The sequence below is a fragment of the Ochotona princeps genome, chromosome 25 (genome assembly GCF_030435755.1).
Source record: "Ochotona princeps isolate mOchPri1 chromosome 25, mOchPri1.hap1, whole genome shotgun sequence".
NCBI lineage: Eukaryota > Metazoa > Chordata > Mammalia > Lagomorpha > Ochotonidae > Ochotona > Ochotona princeps.
The window spans coordinates 29,102,031-29,120,849 of record NC_080856.1 but is presented as its reverse complement, the minus strand read 5'-3'; the positions used below and the strand labels follow the sequence as shown (position 1 = coordinate 29,120,849).

The 18,819-nt window shown below is 41.6% G+C and overlaps 1 protein-coding gene across 3 annotated transcripts in view; it reads right to left on the bottom strand.

Moving 5' to 3' along the window:
- The window catches only part of TPK1 (thiamin pyrophosphokinase 1), a 352,935-nt gene that overhangs the window by 178,254 nt on the left and 155,862 nt on the right, over positions 1 to 18,819 (bottom strand). For all 3 annotated transcript variants that reach the window (XM_058655023.1, XM_058655024.1, XM_058655025.1), the window contains one exon: positions 3,695 to 3,767. In XM_058655023.1, the coding sequence (XP_058511006.1) occupies positions 3,695 to 3,767 (73 nt within the window). The remainder of the gene's footprint in view (positions 1 to 3,694; positions 3,768 to 18,819) is intronic.

The following is an 18,819-nucleotide window of genomic DNA, read 5'->3' as shown; positions in this document are numbered from 1 at the left end:
TAAACTTAGTTATTCTGTAACTTTATTAAGACATTCGCCAAATACTGTAATTAATCCTTTATCCTGCTAATATTAAGGAAGAATTCTATAAAATTGTTCTCCCTATGTGCAATGATAACCAAACATTCCATATAGTAAAGAAAGAATGGTAGAAATTCCATTAATATGTTGCTTTTCTAAAGTACTCTGACTTCCGCGCAGGCTGGGTAGAAAAATTAAGACTGTAATGGGTGGCCTGAACCTTGAGCCAAAGAAGCACTGAGTGGCCCAGAAAAATTAAAAGCAATAAGTTACAAGGGAAGAGTCTGTAAGAGACATTCCTCATTGTGAATCAATATTGGTCAATTAAGCAGGTAAAAATCTAAGATAAACAGAACTGCAGCGTTCAGACATAAATGAAAAGGAAGTCTTCTTGGGTAAAGGAAGGGCTTTGCACGCCGGATGTGAAATGTAACACTTGGCATGTTTGAGTGCTGGCCACAGTCCACTCCATGATTGTCACAGAGCCCAGCAATTAAGACAAGGACTTAGTTTACTTTCTTGAACCTGCTTTCAATTTCATTGAAACCCAGCCAGGTTGGAGTGGGGAGGTATTTCAAAGCGGACATGCCTTCCTTCCATTTGTGAGGGAGCAGCTTAAGGAGGATTTAAATTGGGGATAATGGCTTTTATGAATTGTGTGTAATGTTGCATTTAACTTGTTGTAATTACCATCATTATTAAAACTGCAGCGAAACACTCAGCTTGTGCTCCACGGGGCACATTAACCATGTAAGATAACATGACCCGTACCCTCCGGGAATACACCCTAAAAGTTCAAAAGGAATAACAATCATCAATACATTTTTTTAAAAAATGGAATTGCATTACCCTAACCTAAAATGATACAACTTCGGAAAAAGATTCAGCTAACATCTTTAAAACTAAACCTTGCTAAATTGAGTTTTGAAGGTTAGAAAGAGTAAAGCTAGAAATACATAAGACATTCCTCATGAAGTTGCTAAATCCAGAAGTTTCCTTTATTGTTGACTCCCATTTTACTGCGTCCAGGAACGGAAGAGCAGCTAATTCCTGCTTCCAGCTCCCTGGAGGCGAGTGATCCAACGGACACTTGCGGCTTTGGCCAGGCCCCAGCACGAAGAAGACGGGATAAGCCACATCAGGCCAGAAGGTCAATTTGTCTTGAACCTGTTTGTTCCTCCCTCTCCTGCTGTTTCTTCTGCTCTTGAAAATATGATTAATATGTATGCACTGGTAAAACTCTGCACTGTAAGCGAGGCTGAGGTTTGCTGTCCCAATGAGGTTGAGGTACAGAGTTAATGAGAAGTAAGACTATGGGGGAATGACCAGGAACGCGCCAATGTTAAAGTAATTGAGCATGAATATCAAACACTGACGGAGGAACAGTCTTCATCTGAGGACGGCAGGTCTGATCAGCGGCTGTGCAGATGGCGCACGCGGGGCTTGGCGTCATTGCAGGCCCAGGATCTCAGCGTGCCTTTCCCACTGACAATCTTGTTCTCCTGCGCCCTTTCTCTTCCTCTCTCCCTGTTTCCTTTCTGTAAAATATTTCCTCTCCTTTATCTCATCTCTCTTCGAGCCTCGTTAGGAATTTAAAGTTTCAGGATTTCTAATTTTTCTTTTCAAAATGTACATAACTTGCCAGTGCAAGCTGACGATAACAAAGCTGATGGTGCTGTTGTAGAATAATACTGCAATTGTTATCTCGAACACTCTGCATGACCCCTGTAACCTGTGAAGCCTGAGTCATTCATGAGCTCAGTACAGTCCTCTGTGATTTTATCTTTCAGAATGACATTACTTATACATTCATTTTTTAACATTTTATTTATTGGGAAGTCAGATATACAAAAAGTAGGAGAGACAGAGAGGAAGATCTTCCATCTAGATTCACTACCCAAGTGGCTGAAATGGCCAGAGCTGAGCTGATTTGAAGCCAGGAGCCAGGAGCCTCCTCCGGGTCTCCCACACAGGTACAGGGTCCCAAGACTTTGGGCCGCCCTCAACTACTTTCCTAGACCACAAGCAGGAAGCTGGATGAGAAGCAGGGCTACCGGGATTAGAACTGGACCCATCCACACGGGACCCTGGCACATGTAAGGTGAGGACTTTAGCCACTAAGCTACTGTACCAGGCCCAAGAGATTCTTGTCCATTAAGAATGAATAAGTAGGGCCCAATGCAATAACTTAGCAGCTAAAGTCCTTGCTTTGCATGCATCAGGACACCATACGGGTGCCAGTTCTAATCCTGGCTGCCTGCTTCTCATCCAGTTTCCTGCTTGTAGCCTGGGAAAGCAAGCAAGGATGGAGCAGGAATGTGGGACCATCTACCTGCATGGGAGGCCCAGAAGTGTCTCCTGGCTCCTGGCTTCAGATAGGCTCAGCTCTGGCCATTGTGGCCTGTTGGGGAGTGAATCATCACCCAGAAGATCATCCTCTCTGTCTCTCCTCCTTTCTGTGTATGTGACTTTCCAATATATAAAATGCTAAAGAAGAAAGAAAGAGAGAGAGAGAGAAAGAAAAAAAGAAAAAGAAGAGAAGAGAAGAGAAGAGAAGAGGAGAGGAGAGAAGAGAAGAGAAAAGAAAAGAAAAGAAAAGAAAAGAAAAGAAAAGAAAAGAAAAGAAAAGAAAAAAAAAAGAAAAGAAAAGAAGGAAGAAACGCAGCCACTCGGTTCTGGCCCCCTCAGCGCAGTTTCCATGCCCAGGAACCCTCACACACACACACATACACAATTTACACAATAGTGACAAAATTACCTGAATAGGTTGTAGTTTATTTGTCTCAAGTTGTAATGAACAGTTGTATTCAAAACAGAATAGAGAGGCTCAAGGCAAGCAAAAGCTTAAAAACAAAATCTTTGGTTCTAAACTTCTAGACCTGCACACCTATGCATCTTTACAAAACTTCATTTCCAAAGAAGTTTTGAGTAGAACTGATGAAGACAGAAGCATACATCAGGTGGGGATTAAGGTATGTTTGATTCAGGGAGCGCACTGGACCTTGTGGTTAGGGAGCCACCTGGGATCACTCCATCCCCAAAGAAACACCTTCTCCAACTCCAGGCTTTCCCTGCACCTTGTGATTTCAGGGTGTGCAGGCCCAGGAGCCTGGGGCGCAGGGCCAAGTGGTTGGGCTGCAGCCCGTCAGGTGGAGAAGGCCACTGGATTTCCAGCTCTCGGCTTCCCCCTCGCCCCTAGCCACTGCAAGTGTTTGAGGATTAGGTCACAAAATGGGGGCTCTCTGCTTCTTTGACCCTCAAAGAAGAAAGCTTTTACATGTAATAAACATGTTAAATAAGGTTTAGTTATTAAATTAAGGTTAACTTAGAAAATATATAATAGCAAATGAACATGGTAAAATGTGGCAAAATAATTATGAAAAGACATAGACTGCAAGCTTATTTAAAACACAAGTATATATATATATATATATATATCATGAATCCATTATTGCTTATTTGATCAGGACAGAATTTCTTCCAAATTGTGTTATCACTTATTTTTAAATTCCCCTCTTCAACGTACACAGAAGTTTCCAGAATTAAAAATGAAAAGTACGAAACGTAACAAGATGTTTACCAATCCCTTCCTAAACATCAAGAAAATCAGCAAAACCGTGGGAAAAACAGTAAGATGCGAACTGCCTTAAATAGCAAAGTACTTCCGGTTTACCTTGACAGTGTAGTAGTCTCTGACTTCAGGCCTAATGGAGTCAAAATCTCCACTGATGAATTCAGGCAAAAAGCTGAAAGAAACAGTTCCAAGTAAGTCAACTGGTTCAGCCTATTTTTTTTCACCCTTGAACTTTAGAACTGTAAATATATGGACCAGGGAGAACACAAACATCGCCAAAATAAGAAAAGAATCAGATTATTTTCAGAGCCATGAAGATGCCGTGCAACACACCACTGCTTTCAACAGGTTGACCAGCAAGGTGTAGGTCCCTGATTACTAACTATGGGAAGGGATTTCCTAAAGCTGGCATTTCTAACACAATTATGTTACTTTGCTTTCCTGCAAACAAACACATGCGCGCACGCGCACGCACACACACACACACACACACACACACACACACACGGCTATCAGACACCTGGAGAGAATTCATTCCCATACCAACAGGTTGCGATTAAGATTCAGATCCATGAACTGCCCAAGCAGACGCTTTCTAAAGAGGAGGAACACCGTTTACTTAAGAAGAAGGGAAAAAGGCAAACAGAAGCACATGTTTGTTTTAGGCCTTTCTCTACAGACAGAGGAAAATTAAACCTGGCTCTCTTTGCTCGAGTCAGAGGGCGAAAAGGCAGGCTGTCTTACCAGGGTAGCCCAAAGTCCAAGGGAATTTACACTTCGCATTCGTTAATTCCAGAGAAACCACCGAGAGCCCAAACCGGAGAGCTTCTCTTCCACAGTCTTCGGTGGTGGTCACTGGGTAAGAAATCGGCACCCCCGGCCAGAGAACACGCACGAAATGGCAAGCTCCTGCAGTTGGCTTCACAGGCCAACAAAACCCCAAGCTACACGCCACAGCGGCCCTCAGCTTACCTTCCTCCCTACCCGCCAGATGTTACAGGCTTAACTTGGGGGGAGACTGTCCCTGGAGGGGGACAGTGAGGACACACACTGCTCCTTCCCATGGGGGAAGGACAGCCTTAAGAACCTTGCCCACACAGGACAACGAGGATACAGAAAGCTATATGACCCTGAAAGCCTTGTGCTTAGGCACTCGGGATAATATTAATACAAACGAATACGAAAGCAAACAAAACTAACTTCTCCCTTTGGCACCATTCTTTCCTAAGGTTCTTAGTTGGAAATCTTATTTCTCAGATCAAGCCTCACCTTACTGACATAAGTCAGACAGAATCTTCTATGAGCTCGAAATCTTCCAAGGACAAAACCCTAAGAGGAAGTTCTACCGCATGGATCTACAGCGCATTAAGCTTCTTAGATTGTATGAGCTGGGCCTAACAGTTTTAAAGTTATCATTTTGTTGCACAGCTCTTCACGAAATAAGATTTTTGGCCAAAGGACTAGTGAGCATTTCCAAATAAGGCAGAATCAGAAAGCAAATGCTAGAACCTTGATTTTTAATCACCTTCTAGTCTGGTTTCAACAGGTTCACCTAAGCTTTCATCCTGAAATCTTCCTTATGCACTCCGGCTGTTACTTTCAATTGCATTTTCTGCTTATCTAGTACCTGCCCCCCACCTTACTCCTGTGAGAACCAAAAATAGACTTCACTTGATTTTTTTTCCCAGTTGTCTGAAATGGTTCATTTGCAATGATTTTAAAATCCTTTCATCCATCGATTAAGCCCCATGCACATTCGTATTACGAGCTCCTGAGAATGTTGGTTCTGGGGACTGGAAAAGGAGTCATCCCTGCAGTGTTCCCACTACCTTCCATGGAAAACCAGGCTCCTCGGTGTCAGATGAACCCAAAGGCATGGCCAGTGCTGAAAATACTTCTCTATGGGAAACAGTCATTTAAACACCTTTTGTTTTGCTGTCTGGTTCAAGTAATTTCCTAGAAAGACCGGTATTTTTCATATTTGCTCTCCAAAAGTTTAGTTCCTCAGATATGTAAAACCTACTGGCAGTTTCCAAACAGCATAAATACAAGTGAAGTAAGTGACACTCACAGAAATGATTCTGTCCAGGTCTTTTGAGTGTATCTCTAGCAGTAGCATGGCTGGCTCATAGGACAAGAAATACTGCCTGCTCTTCCCTGGTATGTGGAAATTAAAATTTAAGAAACAACCCAAAAGTAAGAAAAAAGAAAGAAATGTCTGTGTGAAATTGTATTGTTACGGATACTGTTTTTTAGAACTTTATTTTATGTCTTTGTCAAACCAGTGGTTAAGTACTTTGTATTACTGTACTTTTAATATATGTGATGATTTTGTAATTTATTGCAGCTGAAATAGTTTTTTCTATTTGATTATTTTCTACAGCCGTTGTCTGTATTCCCAGTAAACTAAATCTTGTTCACTTTTTCACTTGTTAAACTTTTCTGGTGAAGCATTAAGCCTCTCATTGTAGTATAAATCTACTATTTGTTCTTAGAAGTCAGAAAACAGGGAGATGAGGGGGTGGTGGAAAGGAAGGGAGAAGGGAACGTCACTGTGTTTTCAGAATTGTATCTTATCTGTTAAATTTTATTTAAAATTTAAAAGTAAAAGAATTTTGGTAACCCCTCCATAAATGCTGCTAAATGTACCCTCAGGAACACCTTTCCCGCTCGGACGTCCCCTCCCCGCGCCACCTTAAGAGCGTCAGATCTCAATTTAGCTTGCACGTGCATAGTGGAAAAAAAAAGAATAATTTAAATTCACCAAAATTTTCTTATAAAACAGTAACGGGTAAAGCAAAACTAGATACACAAATAAAGCTACCTTCAATTAATATAATTTTCTACAATGTAATAAATGTGCTTCTTAAAATACTGCTACCATTGGTTTAAAATGACATTTTGTTTAGGCATGTATTTGAAAGAGAGGCGAAGGAGAGAGGATATAGCCACAACAGCCAGAAATGGGTCAGGCCTTGGCAAGAGTCCAGAAATCACAGGAAGTCTCCCATGTGGCTGGGAGGGACCCCAGGACTTGGAACATCACCTGAGGTCACCCAAGGGCGTGCATTGAAAGCAGTTGAGCCAGGACCCTAAGTAAGCACGTGATGTTTGGGTCCCAAGTGGCATCTAACCGCGGGGCCAAATGCCTACCCTAACAATTTTGTTTTAAACATAAATGCTTTCAAATTGAATCATGATGCTACTTACACTGAAATGACGAACATAACTAACTTTTCTCATACAATGCATTGAGCTTTTGAAACATCCTGAAATGTACTTTTCGACACTGTATTTACCAGCCAACCTCACTCTCCTGAGCCACCTGTTGCTGTGGTGCCTGGGAGCTCCACAGAGCCCTTCCTGCAGCTGACACATCTCAGAACAGGAGCTATGCCGTGCTCTGACAGTTTACACTGGAAGCTTGTTTCCAGAACTCTTTAGAGACTGATTACACAGAGCAGGTGACTCCGGATATGTGCGTTTGCCTAGCCACTGATCACCACTCTGCCTACTGTGACACGGATCGCACCAGAATGCACCTGCTTGTTACCCTTAATATACACACACTGTCTTAATAGTGAGAAGAGGTTTCTCAGACTCTCAACAAATGGCCCTCTTACGTCCCTTTGATATTTTCACTTTACCTTACCGCACTTGTCATTGACTTGTAACAACGAGCCCAAAAACCTGTGAAATTAGTAAGAATGGGCTAATGATCAGACTTATCAAGAAAGAAGCTGTTATATGTAGAATATGTGTCTAAACACGACATGGTAGAAAAGCACCACGGTCATTCATGACCTTGTCTCTTTCTCCTTCCATCAGGCCTTTTTACAACATGGGGTGGCACCAGCAATCCGTGCAACCTGAACAGCACACCCCACTTGCTCATCCACACCAGAACAGACTTTGGTTATGCCCATTGGCTTCTATGGATCGTGCTAGACATGAGCTCAGTATTCCCCAGTGCATCATGTACAGGGACGTCCTGATGACAAAACAAAATGACAGGTGCAAGAAAAGAAAGAAGCGGAGAGGAAGAGAGAAAGAAATGAAAGACAGCGATCCGCTCTTATCGTTACAACTGCCTTCCCCAAACTTTCTAGTTCAAGCAAATTATTTTAACTTTCTGAATCCCAATTTTTCCTATTTAAAATGAGGATAATTGAAAATGGTTGTGAGGTTTGAGCGGTAATAAGGTACAGTACTTAGAAAATGCTTGCTGCACAGTAAGCATAATTTAAGCTATACAGTTAAAATAAGTTATTGCTAGAGAAGTTAAGTGGCTTGCCTTGAATTATAAGCCTAAAACCAGAATCCCAACCCAGGCAGTCCACCTTTGTTCTTTAATAGCCAACCATATAGGTCTTACATGCACTCTTAGGAAAAACAATTACCTTCTTGATAGGGAAAGTACCTGCTGATTTCGCTAGTCACCGTTAACTTAGCCAATCTGTGTGTGTGTGTATATATAAATGATTCTGTGAAGCAGAAGGAGAGAAGGAGTAGTACTGGTTTCTAAAGGAATGATAGCATTTTGAAAAAAGGAAAAAGTTGTTAGAGGGTGACAATAGATAAGAGAAGAAAATAGTCTAAAGAAGAAAGTGGTTATTCCAAGACCTGAGCTTACATGCTCTGCAAAGCTGTATAACTTATGAAGGAGATATGAGAGGGATACAAAATATAAGAAGTAAACATAATACATTTTGAACGTGTTTAGAATACAACTATTTTTGTAGGTAAGTTTCTAGACATAATGATGATATTAGCAGTGTAGACAGACGGTTAGATGTGAGCAAACCCTTGATGCTCTGGGAAGGTCAAGGACTTTCCACATCTTAACCATTCAGAGCTGTAGGATTGGTCAGTATGCTGGTAAACGTGGCAAAACTGTCAGCCCTCTCATTACTTCCTCCTAGACTCAGGGGCCACCACTGTGGGCAGAGGAGGGTGTTGTGTTCTGGATGCTCCACTTCTGACCCAGCTTCCTGCAAATGGGCTGGGAAAAGGCTCCTCTTTTCAGACTGACCTGTCTCTCTGCTGTCGTGGTTATTTGGGGAGTGAATCAGAGACTGAAGCTCACTCTTTCTGTTTCTCTCTCTCTCTCTCTGTTACTCTGCCTTTCAAATAAATGGATAGACATACCTTTTTGAAAACGCACATCTTACAGTCATTATGTCATATTAGCATTGTGGTTACGGCTGTGATCGACCTCGAAATTTGCCAAGACAGATCTCAAAGAAACTTATCACAAAACAAAGCAAGTGGTACTCGGATTCCAGAAGAATTCTACCTCTTTAAGAACTCTCTTCCACACTCCATAATCATGCCAGATTAAATCAGAGAAGCCTCTTCCGACCCTCACTGCTGTGGCTGCTTTCCACTCGCCTGCCCTTGTCCCACTCTTAAGCATGTACCTTTGCTTACAATAAACTTGCTTGCTTAATTAATTAAAACTTCAACCTGATGTGAACTGGATTTCTTTATCATGGAGGTGTTAAGAACCTGGGCACCCATTATTGGGTAACAATGTCCAACGTATTTCAATATTTGTATAAATCAGGATAAATAAGTTGTTATTAGGAAAGGCAGGAAACGCCCAGTGTTAAATACAATGGAAGATATATAAGACGGTGTAAAAATGGGACAAGTATATTCCAAAAAGTAATGTGAAAATCTGACCCGTATGCAAAATGTATAAAGAATTTGAGAGACAGAAAGGAAGTGAATGGCTGTCAGGGCCAGGAAAAAGAATGTTTGCCAGGAAGTTTTTGTTGCTGTTGTTGTTTGTTTGTCGTTGTCGTTTCAATTCTAAGGATGTTCTTAAAGTAATAGAAACGAATGTTTCAATTACTTCACATCCTCAACCATATCAAAGGTGGTGATGGTAGCACCGATTTCTGAATAAACCTAAACCACTGGATGGTATGTTTTAAACGGGAAATGCCATCTCAACGAAACATAAAGAACAAAAGAACTACTGACGTCATTGGACTGAAGATATTGGCATTTATAGGGAAAAAAAGATGAAAAAAACCGCAGCCACCAATAGTACATTAACATATTCTTTTTTTTTTTTTTTGCCTGCACAAGGACAGGCAATCTACAGTAGACCATTATCTAAACCAGAAATATCATTCTTTTCTTAAAACATAAGAAACTTGTTATTTTACACTCTCTAGGCTGGACGATCTTTCCCACGGGCCAGCATGGTTCTGCGGCAGGGCGAGCAGCAGCCTGCAATCCCCACTGCCTTTGAGCACCTGTGTGACTCCTGCCGTCTCTACTCCTGCTCCAGCTCCCTGCTACTGTGCCTGGGAAAGCAGCGGAGGATGCTTTGGGCGCCTGGCTCCTGCATATACCCATCTGAGCGACCCAGATGAAGTTCCAGGTTCCTGATTTCAGCCTGGCCGAGACCCGCCCGTTGCAGCCATTTGCTATACGAACCAGCAAGGGAAAATATCGCTTTCTGTCTCTCCATCACTTTAATTCTGCCTTTTAAAAATACGAATACATCTTAAAGAAAAATTCTCTAACTACTTAATTTTGCCTTTGCAGCATCAAGGAAAAAAATAAAAAACAGAAAAGCAGCGAGAAGTCCAGTGTCCCAATAAACCTTAGAGGCAGCTGGTCTAAGACCAGCACAATATCCAACATCTGTTTAATATAATGAAATGGGGTATGGCACAGTAGCCTAGTGGCTGATATTCCTCGCCTTGTATGCACAAGGATCCCATATGGGTGCTGGTTCATGTCCTGACACCCTCGCGTCGCATCCAGCTTCCTGCCTGTGGCCTGGGAAATCAGTCCAGAACAGCCCAAAGCCTGGGACCCTGCACCTGCGTGGGAGACCTGGAAGAGGCTCCAGGCTCCTGACTTTGGATCAGCTCAGCTCTGGCTGTTGTGGCTCACTTGGGGAGTCAATCAACGAATGGAAAATCTTCCTGTGTCTCTCCTCCTCTCTGCACATCTGCCTTTCCAATAAAAGTAAATAAATCTTCAAGACTGAAACCATATCAAGTATGTACTATTTTCACCCTTTGTCCTTTCTTCAAAATAATCAACTAGTGTCACTATTCTTTGGAATGGAGTAAGACTATCAAAAGAACAAGTTAGTTAAGAATCAATACTTACATCTATATACATAGGGAAACTGGTATTATAATAAATCATGTCGTCATTAATGTAGATGAAGAATTTCAGTTTTTCCCTAAGTGTTTTATCTTCTTCATTATTTATTAAACTTCAATTGCTTCTTTAGATTATATATTACATATGATTTCACATTTGTTTTACTACTTTAGTCATACTGCAAATGTGGAAAAGGATATATCCTAGAAAACCACTTTCTCAGACTTAGAATATAATTTTAAATTTGAGTCAGTAACCAAAGTGTTACCAAAATAAATTCTATTTTCAAAACCATAATTAACAAAAATTTATAGTCTCATATTTCACTGAAATATTTACTAGCCTCTATACCATTTACTAAGACTCTATAATATCAACCATATGAAGACATCAGGCATGACTTTATTGTTGCTCCAACAAGGCGTTTAATATTTTACATTCAGGTGATGGGACGTGTTCTCAGTGACTTTGATGACACCCGAGCGTGACCCTGAGCTTTTCTGTGTAAGGAAACAAATGCTGGAGCTGCGTGGATGGCTCCGCTAGGACGGCAATGTTCCGACAGCTCGGTCAGTGCCCAGCACTTCCTGGGACTGAGATGATTTCCATTCTGTAGAATCAGTTTATTCCTGTAATTAATAGCTTGTCTAGTGGGAGCAAAGGAAGGATGAGATATAAACGAAAGAATCATTCCATAAAACACAAGGTAAAATGCTTCTGCAGAAACACCAATTTTCTTAAGATTTATTTTCTTTTTATTGGAAGGTCAGATATACAGAGAGGAGGAGAGAAAGCAAAGAAGATCTTCTGTCCGATGATTCACTCCTCAAGCGACCACAATGGTCAGAGCTGAGCTGATCAGAAGCCAGGAGCCCGGAGCCTCTTCCAGGTCTCCCACATGGGTGCAGGGTCCCAAGGCTTTGGACCGTCCTCGACTGCTTTCCCAGGCCACAAGCAGGTAACTGGATGGGAAGCAGGGCTGCCTGGATTAGAACCTGTGCCCATATGGGATCCTGGCACACAAAGCCAGGACTTTAGCCACTAGGCTACTGTGCCAGGAAAACCAGTTTTAACACTTACTATCAACTCTGCACAGTAGGTACTGCTATCGTTAGAAACAGTAAAACTAGACAAGACACTAAGAAAATGAAACCAGAAACACTGTGTCTGATGAATTGTATCATTCGCATCAGGAACATTTAAGTAGAGTGTACATCATCTAACAAAATTTTCTGAGGGGGCATGGGTAAGATTTTAATAAGGACTTGCATGAACGGAAAGTTTTCTTCTACCAAAAAAATATGTATACTTCCCAAGGTGTCCTAAAACCTGAGAGGGCCTCCCTAAGAGGCCGTTGAACTTGAACTGGACAAGTGGAATGCTGGACTCTGTATGGTGTAAACTTTTAATTAGGGAATCTCAACGGAACTTGAGCTGTGGTTATGCATCAAGGTGAAGGAATTCATGATGGGGGAAGGGTTTGGGGTGAAGGGGGGGGAAATCCCAGTACCTATGAAATTGTGTCATGTAATGCAATGTAATTAATGAATAAATGAATATTAAAAAAAAAAAAGAAAAGTAAAAATGATGATAACTAGATTTAGGAAAGTTCAGATCATGGAGTAGTGGCGCATCCTCCATATATGGGATATTTCAATTCATCAATCATTTAGTAAATATACAGTAAATGTGACAGGTTATAGATATAATAATTACTAATGTCCAAAAAGCTTGAAGTGCACAAGTGCACATGCACATTACCAAGTCATTACACAAAGGACAGTGTACGGATGTGACCGGAACAGATGCACCCACGTGGAGGGAGAGTTTTACATGCTGCATGAAAAGTTAAGATCCATGCTTAAAGTTAGGGCAAGAGGATGAAATATGCTCATGATACGCACATCTACGCAATGGAAATAACACAAGTAGGAAGACAAGGAAAGATAAAAGAAGAAGTCTAAAAAAGAAGATTTCTTAGTTCAGATATTCGCGTTGTCCCCCTTTCCACCCATCCATCCTAATCTCAAAATGGTAGCGTTAAGAACTGGGGCCGTGGGCCTGGCGGTGTGACCTTGCCATTAAAGTCCTTGCCTTGAATGCACCCTGGGATCCCATATGGGCGCCGGTTCAAATCCCAGCAGCTTCACTTCCCATCCAGCTCCCTGCTTGTGACCTGGGAAAGCAGTCCAGGCCCAACGCCTTCTGACCCTGCACCCAGGGAGACCTGGAGGAAGTTCCTGGTTCCTGGCTTCGGATTGGTGCAGCACCGGCCATTGCGGCTCACTTGGGGAGCGAATCACTGGACGGAAGATCTTCCTCTCTCTCCTCCTCTCTGTATATATGACTTTGTAATAAAAATAAATAAATCTTAAAAAAAAAAAAAAAGAACTGGGTTTGGGGCCAGCCCTGTGGGATGTGGCAATGTTGGGTAAGCCTCATCTGCATGCCAGTATCGTAAAGGGGTAGTAATTTGAGTTCCAGGTGCTCTACTTTTGACCCAGTTCCCTGTTTATGGTTTGGGAAAACAGTGAAGGATGGACCATGGCCTTACACCTGCACCCACTGGGAAACAGACGTTTCAGCACTTGTTGCCTTATACAGGAAGTGAAGTAGATGATGGAAAATCTCTCTCTCTGTCGCTCTCTCTTTATCGCTCTCTCTCTCTCTTCTTCAAATAACTGTGCCTTTCAAATAAAATGAATCTTAAAAAAGTAAAGTGGGCCACTAGGAGGCAATTAAAGTCATGACCTCCATGATGGATTACGAGCCCTTATTAAATAGGCCCCATGGAACTTGGTGGCCAGTTCCACCTGCCAAGGACTTGACCAGAAGGCACGAGTTAGAAACCGGGAAAGGTTTTCAAATCAGATATGAAATGCTTGGGTTTCTTGATCGTTGGCTTCCCATCTCGAGAACTGTAAGAAGCTGATTTCTGCTGTTTATAAAAAAGCCAAGATGGTGTTTTGAGAAAGTAAAATGACAGAACTAAGTTGCAACTTCGCGTACAGTGCCCACTAAGCTATAGTCTGTAGTGCAGCATGGAACACTTACCCTTTTCTTGCTCACAAGCATGTACCAGCCCCAAAGTGTGTGTGTGTGCGTGCGTGCGTGTGTGCGCATGTGCGCCTGTGTTTCAACCTACCCAATAGAAAAGGCTAGCTCAATCTGATAGCAAATGACTATAATTACTTCATGTTTTTCTGTGTGAGTCAGCTGAGACACAATACACAGAATTCGATAAATACAGGTAGAAATCAATATCCTTAGGGTCACTGACAGGCTGTCAGCCGCTCCCATGTTTTCCGACATCAAGTATAATCAGTGATGGAGTTACAGGTTCTGTAAGCACATCAATCGCAGTTCGAATCACATTACGCAAAATATACATGTATCCAAACATCATAAATTGATACGTAAGAATGAACAGTTTAATGTTTCGATCAAAAAAAGAAAGCTCACGATGAAAAATTCGTAACTGTTGTCTTCTGTATTTCTAAGACAATGCCCTCAGTGACAAAGACAGGGAGCTACAAATCCACATTACGAGACACCACGTGTCTGTGTCCCAAGGACAGGTCCAGGGGCTGGTAAGGACGGACAAGAAGGAGTGGACTACATCTGTTGCTGAGGATACACACTGGTGAACTACTGTGGACAATGGCATGGAGATTTCCTTAAAAACTAGAAACAGATTTGCTTTATGAACAAGCAAGCCTGCAGCTGAGTATGAGCCCAAAAGCCATGAATTCATTGTCAGAGAGCTCCCCTGTCCACCATGCTTCCACCAGGACTCTGGTACTGACGTACGGGATCTCATGCGTCCGCCATCAGATGGGGAAAGAAAAGGTGTGACATGCACAATGGAAAATCATTCCGCCATGAAAAGAACCAAATGCTATCATGTTGCAGCAAAATGGTTGGAACTAGAGGATAATACGTTGAATGAAATAATTCAGACACAGCAAGACAAATTTCCTGTTTTCCTTCCAGGTGAGTTAAAATTTTAAAAACTGGAAAAGAAAAAAAAAATAAGACATCCTAAATCTTTGCCAAACAGGTTCAGAAAAATCATATACTACTCTAGTTTTAACGATTCTGTGCGTTCAAATTCCCTTTATGGAGCTGAAGTGGCGCATGTTTTCATTTGCTTGTTATTTATAGCCCTTCCCTATTTTCTTTTTCCTTTCTGCTGCTTGGATCCTTTCTTTATAAGAGTCTGCAAGTCTGACTATAATGCAAGCGGAAAAGCTTTGAAACGCAAATCAAATTTTAAGTGAAAAATGCTTTTCTTCATCCAGTTTTACCTACAAAAATATAAACTGCTTGCATTTCTGTTACAGGAAGCTGATGAATAAGAATTTAACAACTGCAATGTGTAAGACATGGATTCATGAGTTACTGTTAGGAAAACCAATATGTTATAAATACAATGCACACAGAAATCTATTTTTTATTACAGGTACACATATACATGCAGTATTGTTTATCTTCGAGAGTAATATTTGACCCCATTTTTATTCTGATTTCTGTCTTTGTATCCTCTGTGCTTCCCAAATTCATTACACAAAGCAGAGGGGATAAGGATGAGAGAGAATGTACCTTTTAAAGAAAAGGAAACATAGAAAACTTTTTAAAAAGGAAACACCAAATACTAGAGATCTGGTGTCTTTAAATCATTTCATCTTTGTGATCACGTTCATTTTATTTATAACTATATCTCCACTAAACGTTGCTTCAAACTGGTTTCATCTGAAACTGAACAAGTAGGGATGGTTTAGCTGAGATTTTTGTCAAAAACTTGGCTAAAATCTTTTCTTTTGGCGACCTTTGCCACCTCTGTCCTAGCTAGCATGAGAACGCATCCTGTAGGTCCAGGACCACTGAATCTCTTCCCTCCGGCTCCCCAGAACTGAGCTTTGGCAAGGAGCTGCCAAAAGGCAGCAATTCTGAAGCAAGCCACATTACTGTTAATAGGAATTATAAGACCACGCTATTCTGCGAAAATGTTCTTTTCCCTGACTGATAAAATGCTAAGATGACAGGAAGTAGAGTGTTTATTCTTGTTCCTAGCACAGGAAACTGCTCTCCAGTTACTAATAACCAACTAATGTACAGTCAAGCAGGAACAAATGGAATACACGCTGGAGGCCGCTAGTGATAAATAAGTGAGTTTTGCATGAAGCAAACACATAAACGATGAGGCTGAAAAAAAGAAAGAAAACTGCACTCTAAGCTTTAACTGCAGTTGATTTTAATAAAACTTTTTTTCTTATAAACTTACCTTAATTATTTCTTAATAAAAGATTTAAATCTAGAACAACCTCATCTTAAAAAAATAAAAGAATTTTATAAAATATTATACCATATTTCTAAAGCAAAGCCTTCTGCCTTTAAGTAATGAAATTGTTCTACATATTAAAATGAGAAAAATTGTTTTATTTGCTTGTCATAAAGATTCTACTCAAGTAAAGGAAGCTTGTGTTGTACAGTATAAGCTTGTGTTTCATTTAGAGGAAAATGAGTTTTTCAATTATATCTAAAAAATGTGTACATCGTCCAGAGAAACATGCATGATTAACAGTGAAATCAGAGTTGACTTTGATGCAATAACACAAGTAACCAAAAATATACAGCATCTTTTGATTAGCAATATATTTTTATAATACAGTAGGAGCAACATTTTTTTTAATTTGAAAGAAATGGCAGAGAATTTTCTTTTAATCACTTACAAAAATGCTATGCAGCCATGTAATGCCTCTTCCTTGTCATTAGTACAGTGACAAATTTTAAAATGTTTCCTGGGGCCAGAGAAGTGGCGTAGCACGGTAAAACCCTGGCTGCAGTGCCAGCATCTCACATAGGTGCCTGTGTTTCAGCTACTCCACTTACTAATTCAGCTCCCTGCAGACCTCTAAGACAGCCTAAGGTCTTGGCCCCTGCACCCACGTGAAGGACCTGGAAGAAGCTCCTCACTAATGGTTTGATCGCTACCACTGCGCCATTGTGGCTACTTGAAGAGTAAATCTGTGAGTGGAAAATCTCTCTCTGTGTGTCTTTCTCCTTCTCTGGAACCCTGCCTTTCAAATAAAAGCATATATTAAAGTTTTTTTTTTCCTCCTGATGAGCATTTTATGTCAGAATAAAACATGTGTCGAGAGGAAAATGGGAAGGTGTTGGTGAAAACCATGGTCCTGGGAGAGTACTGCAGTCAGTGAAAATACAAGGTAGATGGGTATTCCTGGTGAGTTTGTTATTTGTTCATTAATTATTTTTCCATCTAGAGGACCCTTCCTGTGAGCACAGAAAGTATCAATCTTACAGGGTGGGACATTCTATTCCAGAAAAAAACTCCATCCCCCAAAACAAGGACACCAGACTTGCTCTCAGCACGAGCCCCACCCAGCTGGTTGTAGGAGTGTGATGTTCTGGAAGAACTGAGAAATGCCTGTGAGTTCATCGGTAGCATGCAGCAGCCAGCCAGTGAGCGCTAAGGCCCAGCCTTCTCTTGCTCTTACAATGCAAACAGAGAGGCCACCTGGCTTCCAGCTTGCTTTAATTCTTGCAGATTTCTAAAGCTCATGGTCTAGCCTTTCCATTTCCTGTATTTTTTTTAAAGATTTATTATTATTGAAAAGCCGCACAGACTGAGAGGAGGAGAGACAGAGAGGAAGATCTTCCGCCCAATGATTCACTCCCCAAGTAAGCCGCAACGGCCCGGCCGGTGCGCGCCGATCCAATGCCGGGAACCAGGAACCTCTTCCGGGTCTCCCACGTGAGTGCAGGGTCCCAAAGCTTTGGGCCATCCTCGACTGCTTTCCCAGGCCACAAGCAGGGAGCTGGATGGGAAGTGGAGCTGCCGGGATTAGAACCGGCGCCCATATGGGATCCCGGGGCGTTCAAGGCGAGGACCGCCAGGCCCTTCCATTTCCTGTATTAATTATACTACCTGTAATACAATTTTTGTTGGGTTTTTTGTTTTTTTTAAAAAAAGATTTATTTATTTTATTACAAAGTCAGATAGACAGAGAGGAGGAGAGACAGAGAGGAAGATCTTCTGTCCGATGATTCACTCCCCAAGTGAGCTGCAACAGGCTGGTGCTGCGCTGATCCGAAGCCGGGAACCAGGAACCTCTTCCAAGTCTCCCACGCGGATGTAGGATCCCAGTGCTCTGGACCTTCCTCGACTGCTTTCCCAGGCCACAAGCAGGGAGCTGGATGGGAAGTGGAGCTGCTGGGATTAGAACCGGCGCCCTTATGGGATCCTGGGGCGTTCAAGGCAAGGACTTTAATGGCTAGGTCACGCCGCTGGGCCCCAATTTTTGTTTTAACTGGCTGAAGTTCTTTCCTGCTCATTAAAGTCAAGGAAGCACACTGCTAACAAAATCATCATCATCAAAAATCAAAGACGTCCTCACAATGTTAAGAGAAGAGCTTTTGATATTTATCTCTATTTTTTTTCCTGGAGTAAAACACTCTTTAAAAGGACTTTATCTTATTAGACATATGCCTTTATCCTTCTGACTCTGATGACAGACTACATTAAATCGTTAGGAAAGGGCATTTGCAGCCACTGTTTAATAACTCGCACAGTGAGCCAGCTTCTGGCAGTGAGACAGAGGGAAAGCCAGATAAATGCACGCCTCAATTGAAGTTACAGGTTGGTGAGGTCATGGAAGCATGTGACCACTAGGTGTCATGATAACTCCCATCATAATGGAATTACTGGGTAAGAGAAAAGACCAGAAACTCAAAAGCAAATGGAATTAAAAAAAAATGGAACACAACCTTGTTAAATAATACCTTTTATTCTTTTAGGATGCATTATCAGTTTATCTGGACGCATGGTGGGGGAGGGAGGAAAATATTATTATTTACAAAGAGAACTGTCTAAATGGAGAACTATTGCTTACTTTATATTTCTAAGTATCATTTACTCATTATAAAATTAGATCCTTGGACCTGGCATGATAGCCTAGTGGCTAAAGTCCTAACCTTCATGCACCGGGATCCCATATGGGCACTGATTTGTATCCCATCCAGCTGCTCCATTTCCCTTCCAGCTCTCTGGTTGTGGCCTGGGCTAGTAG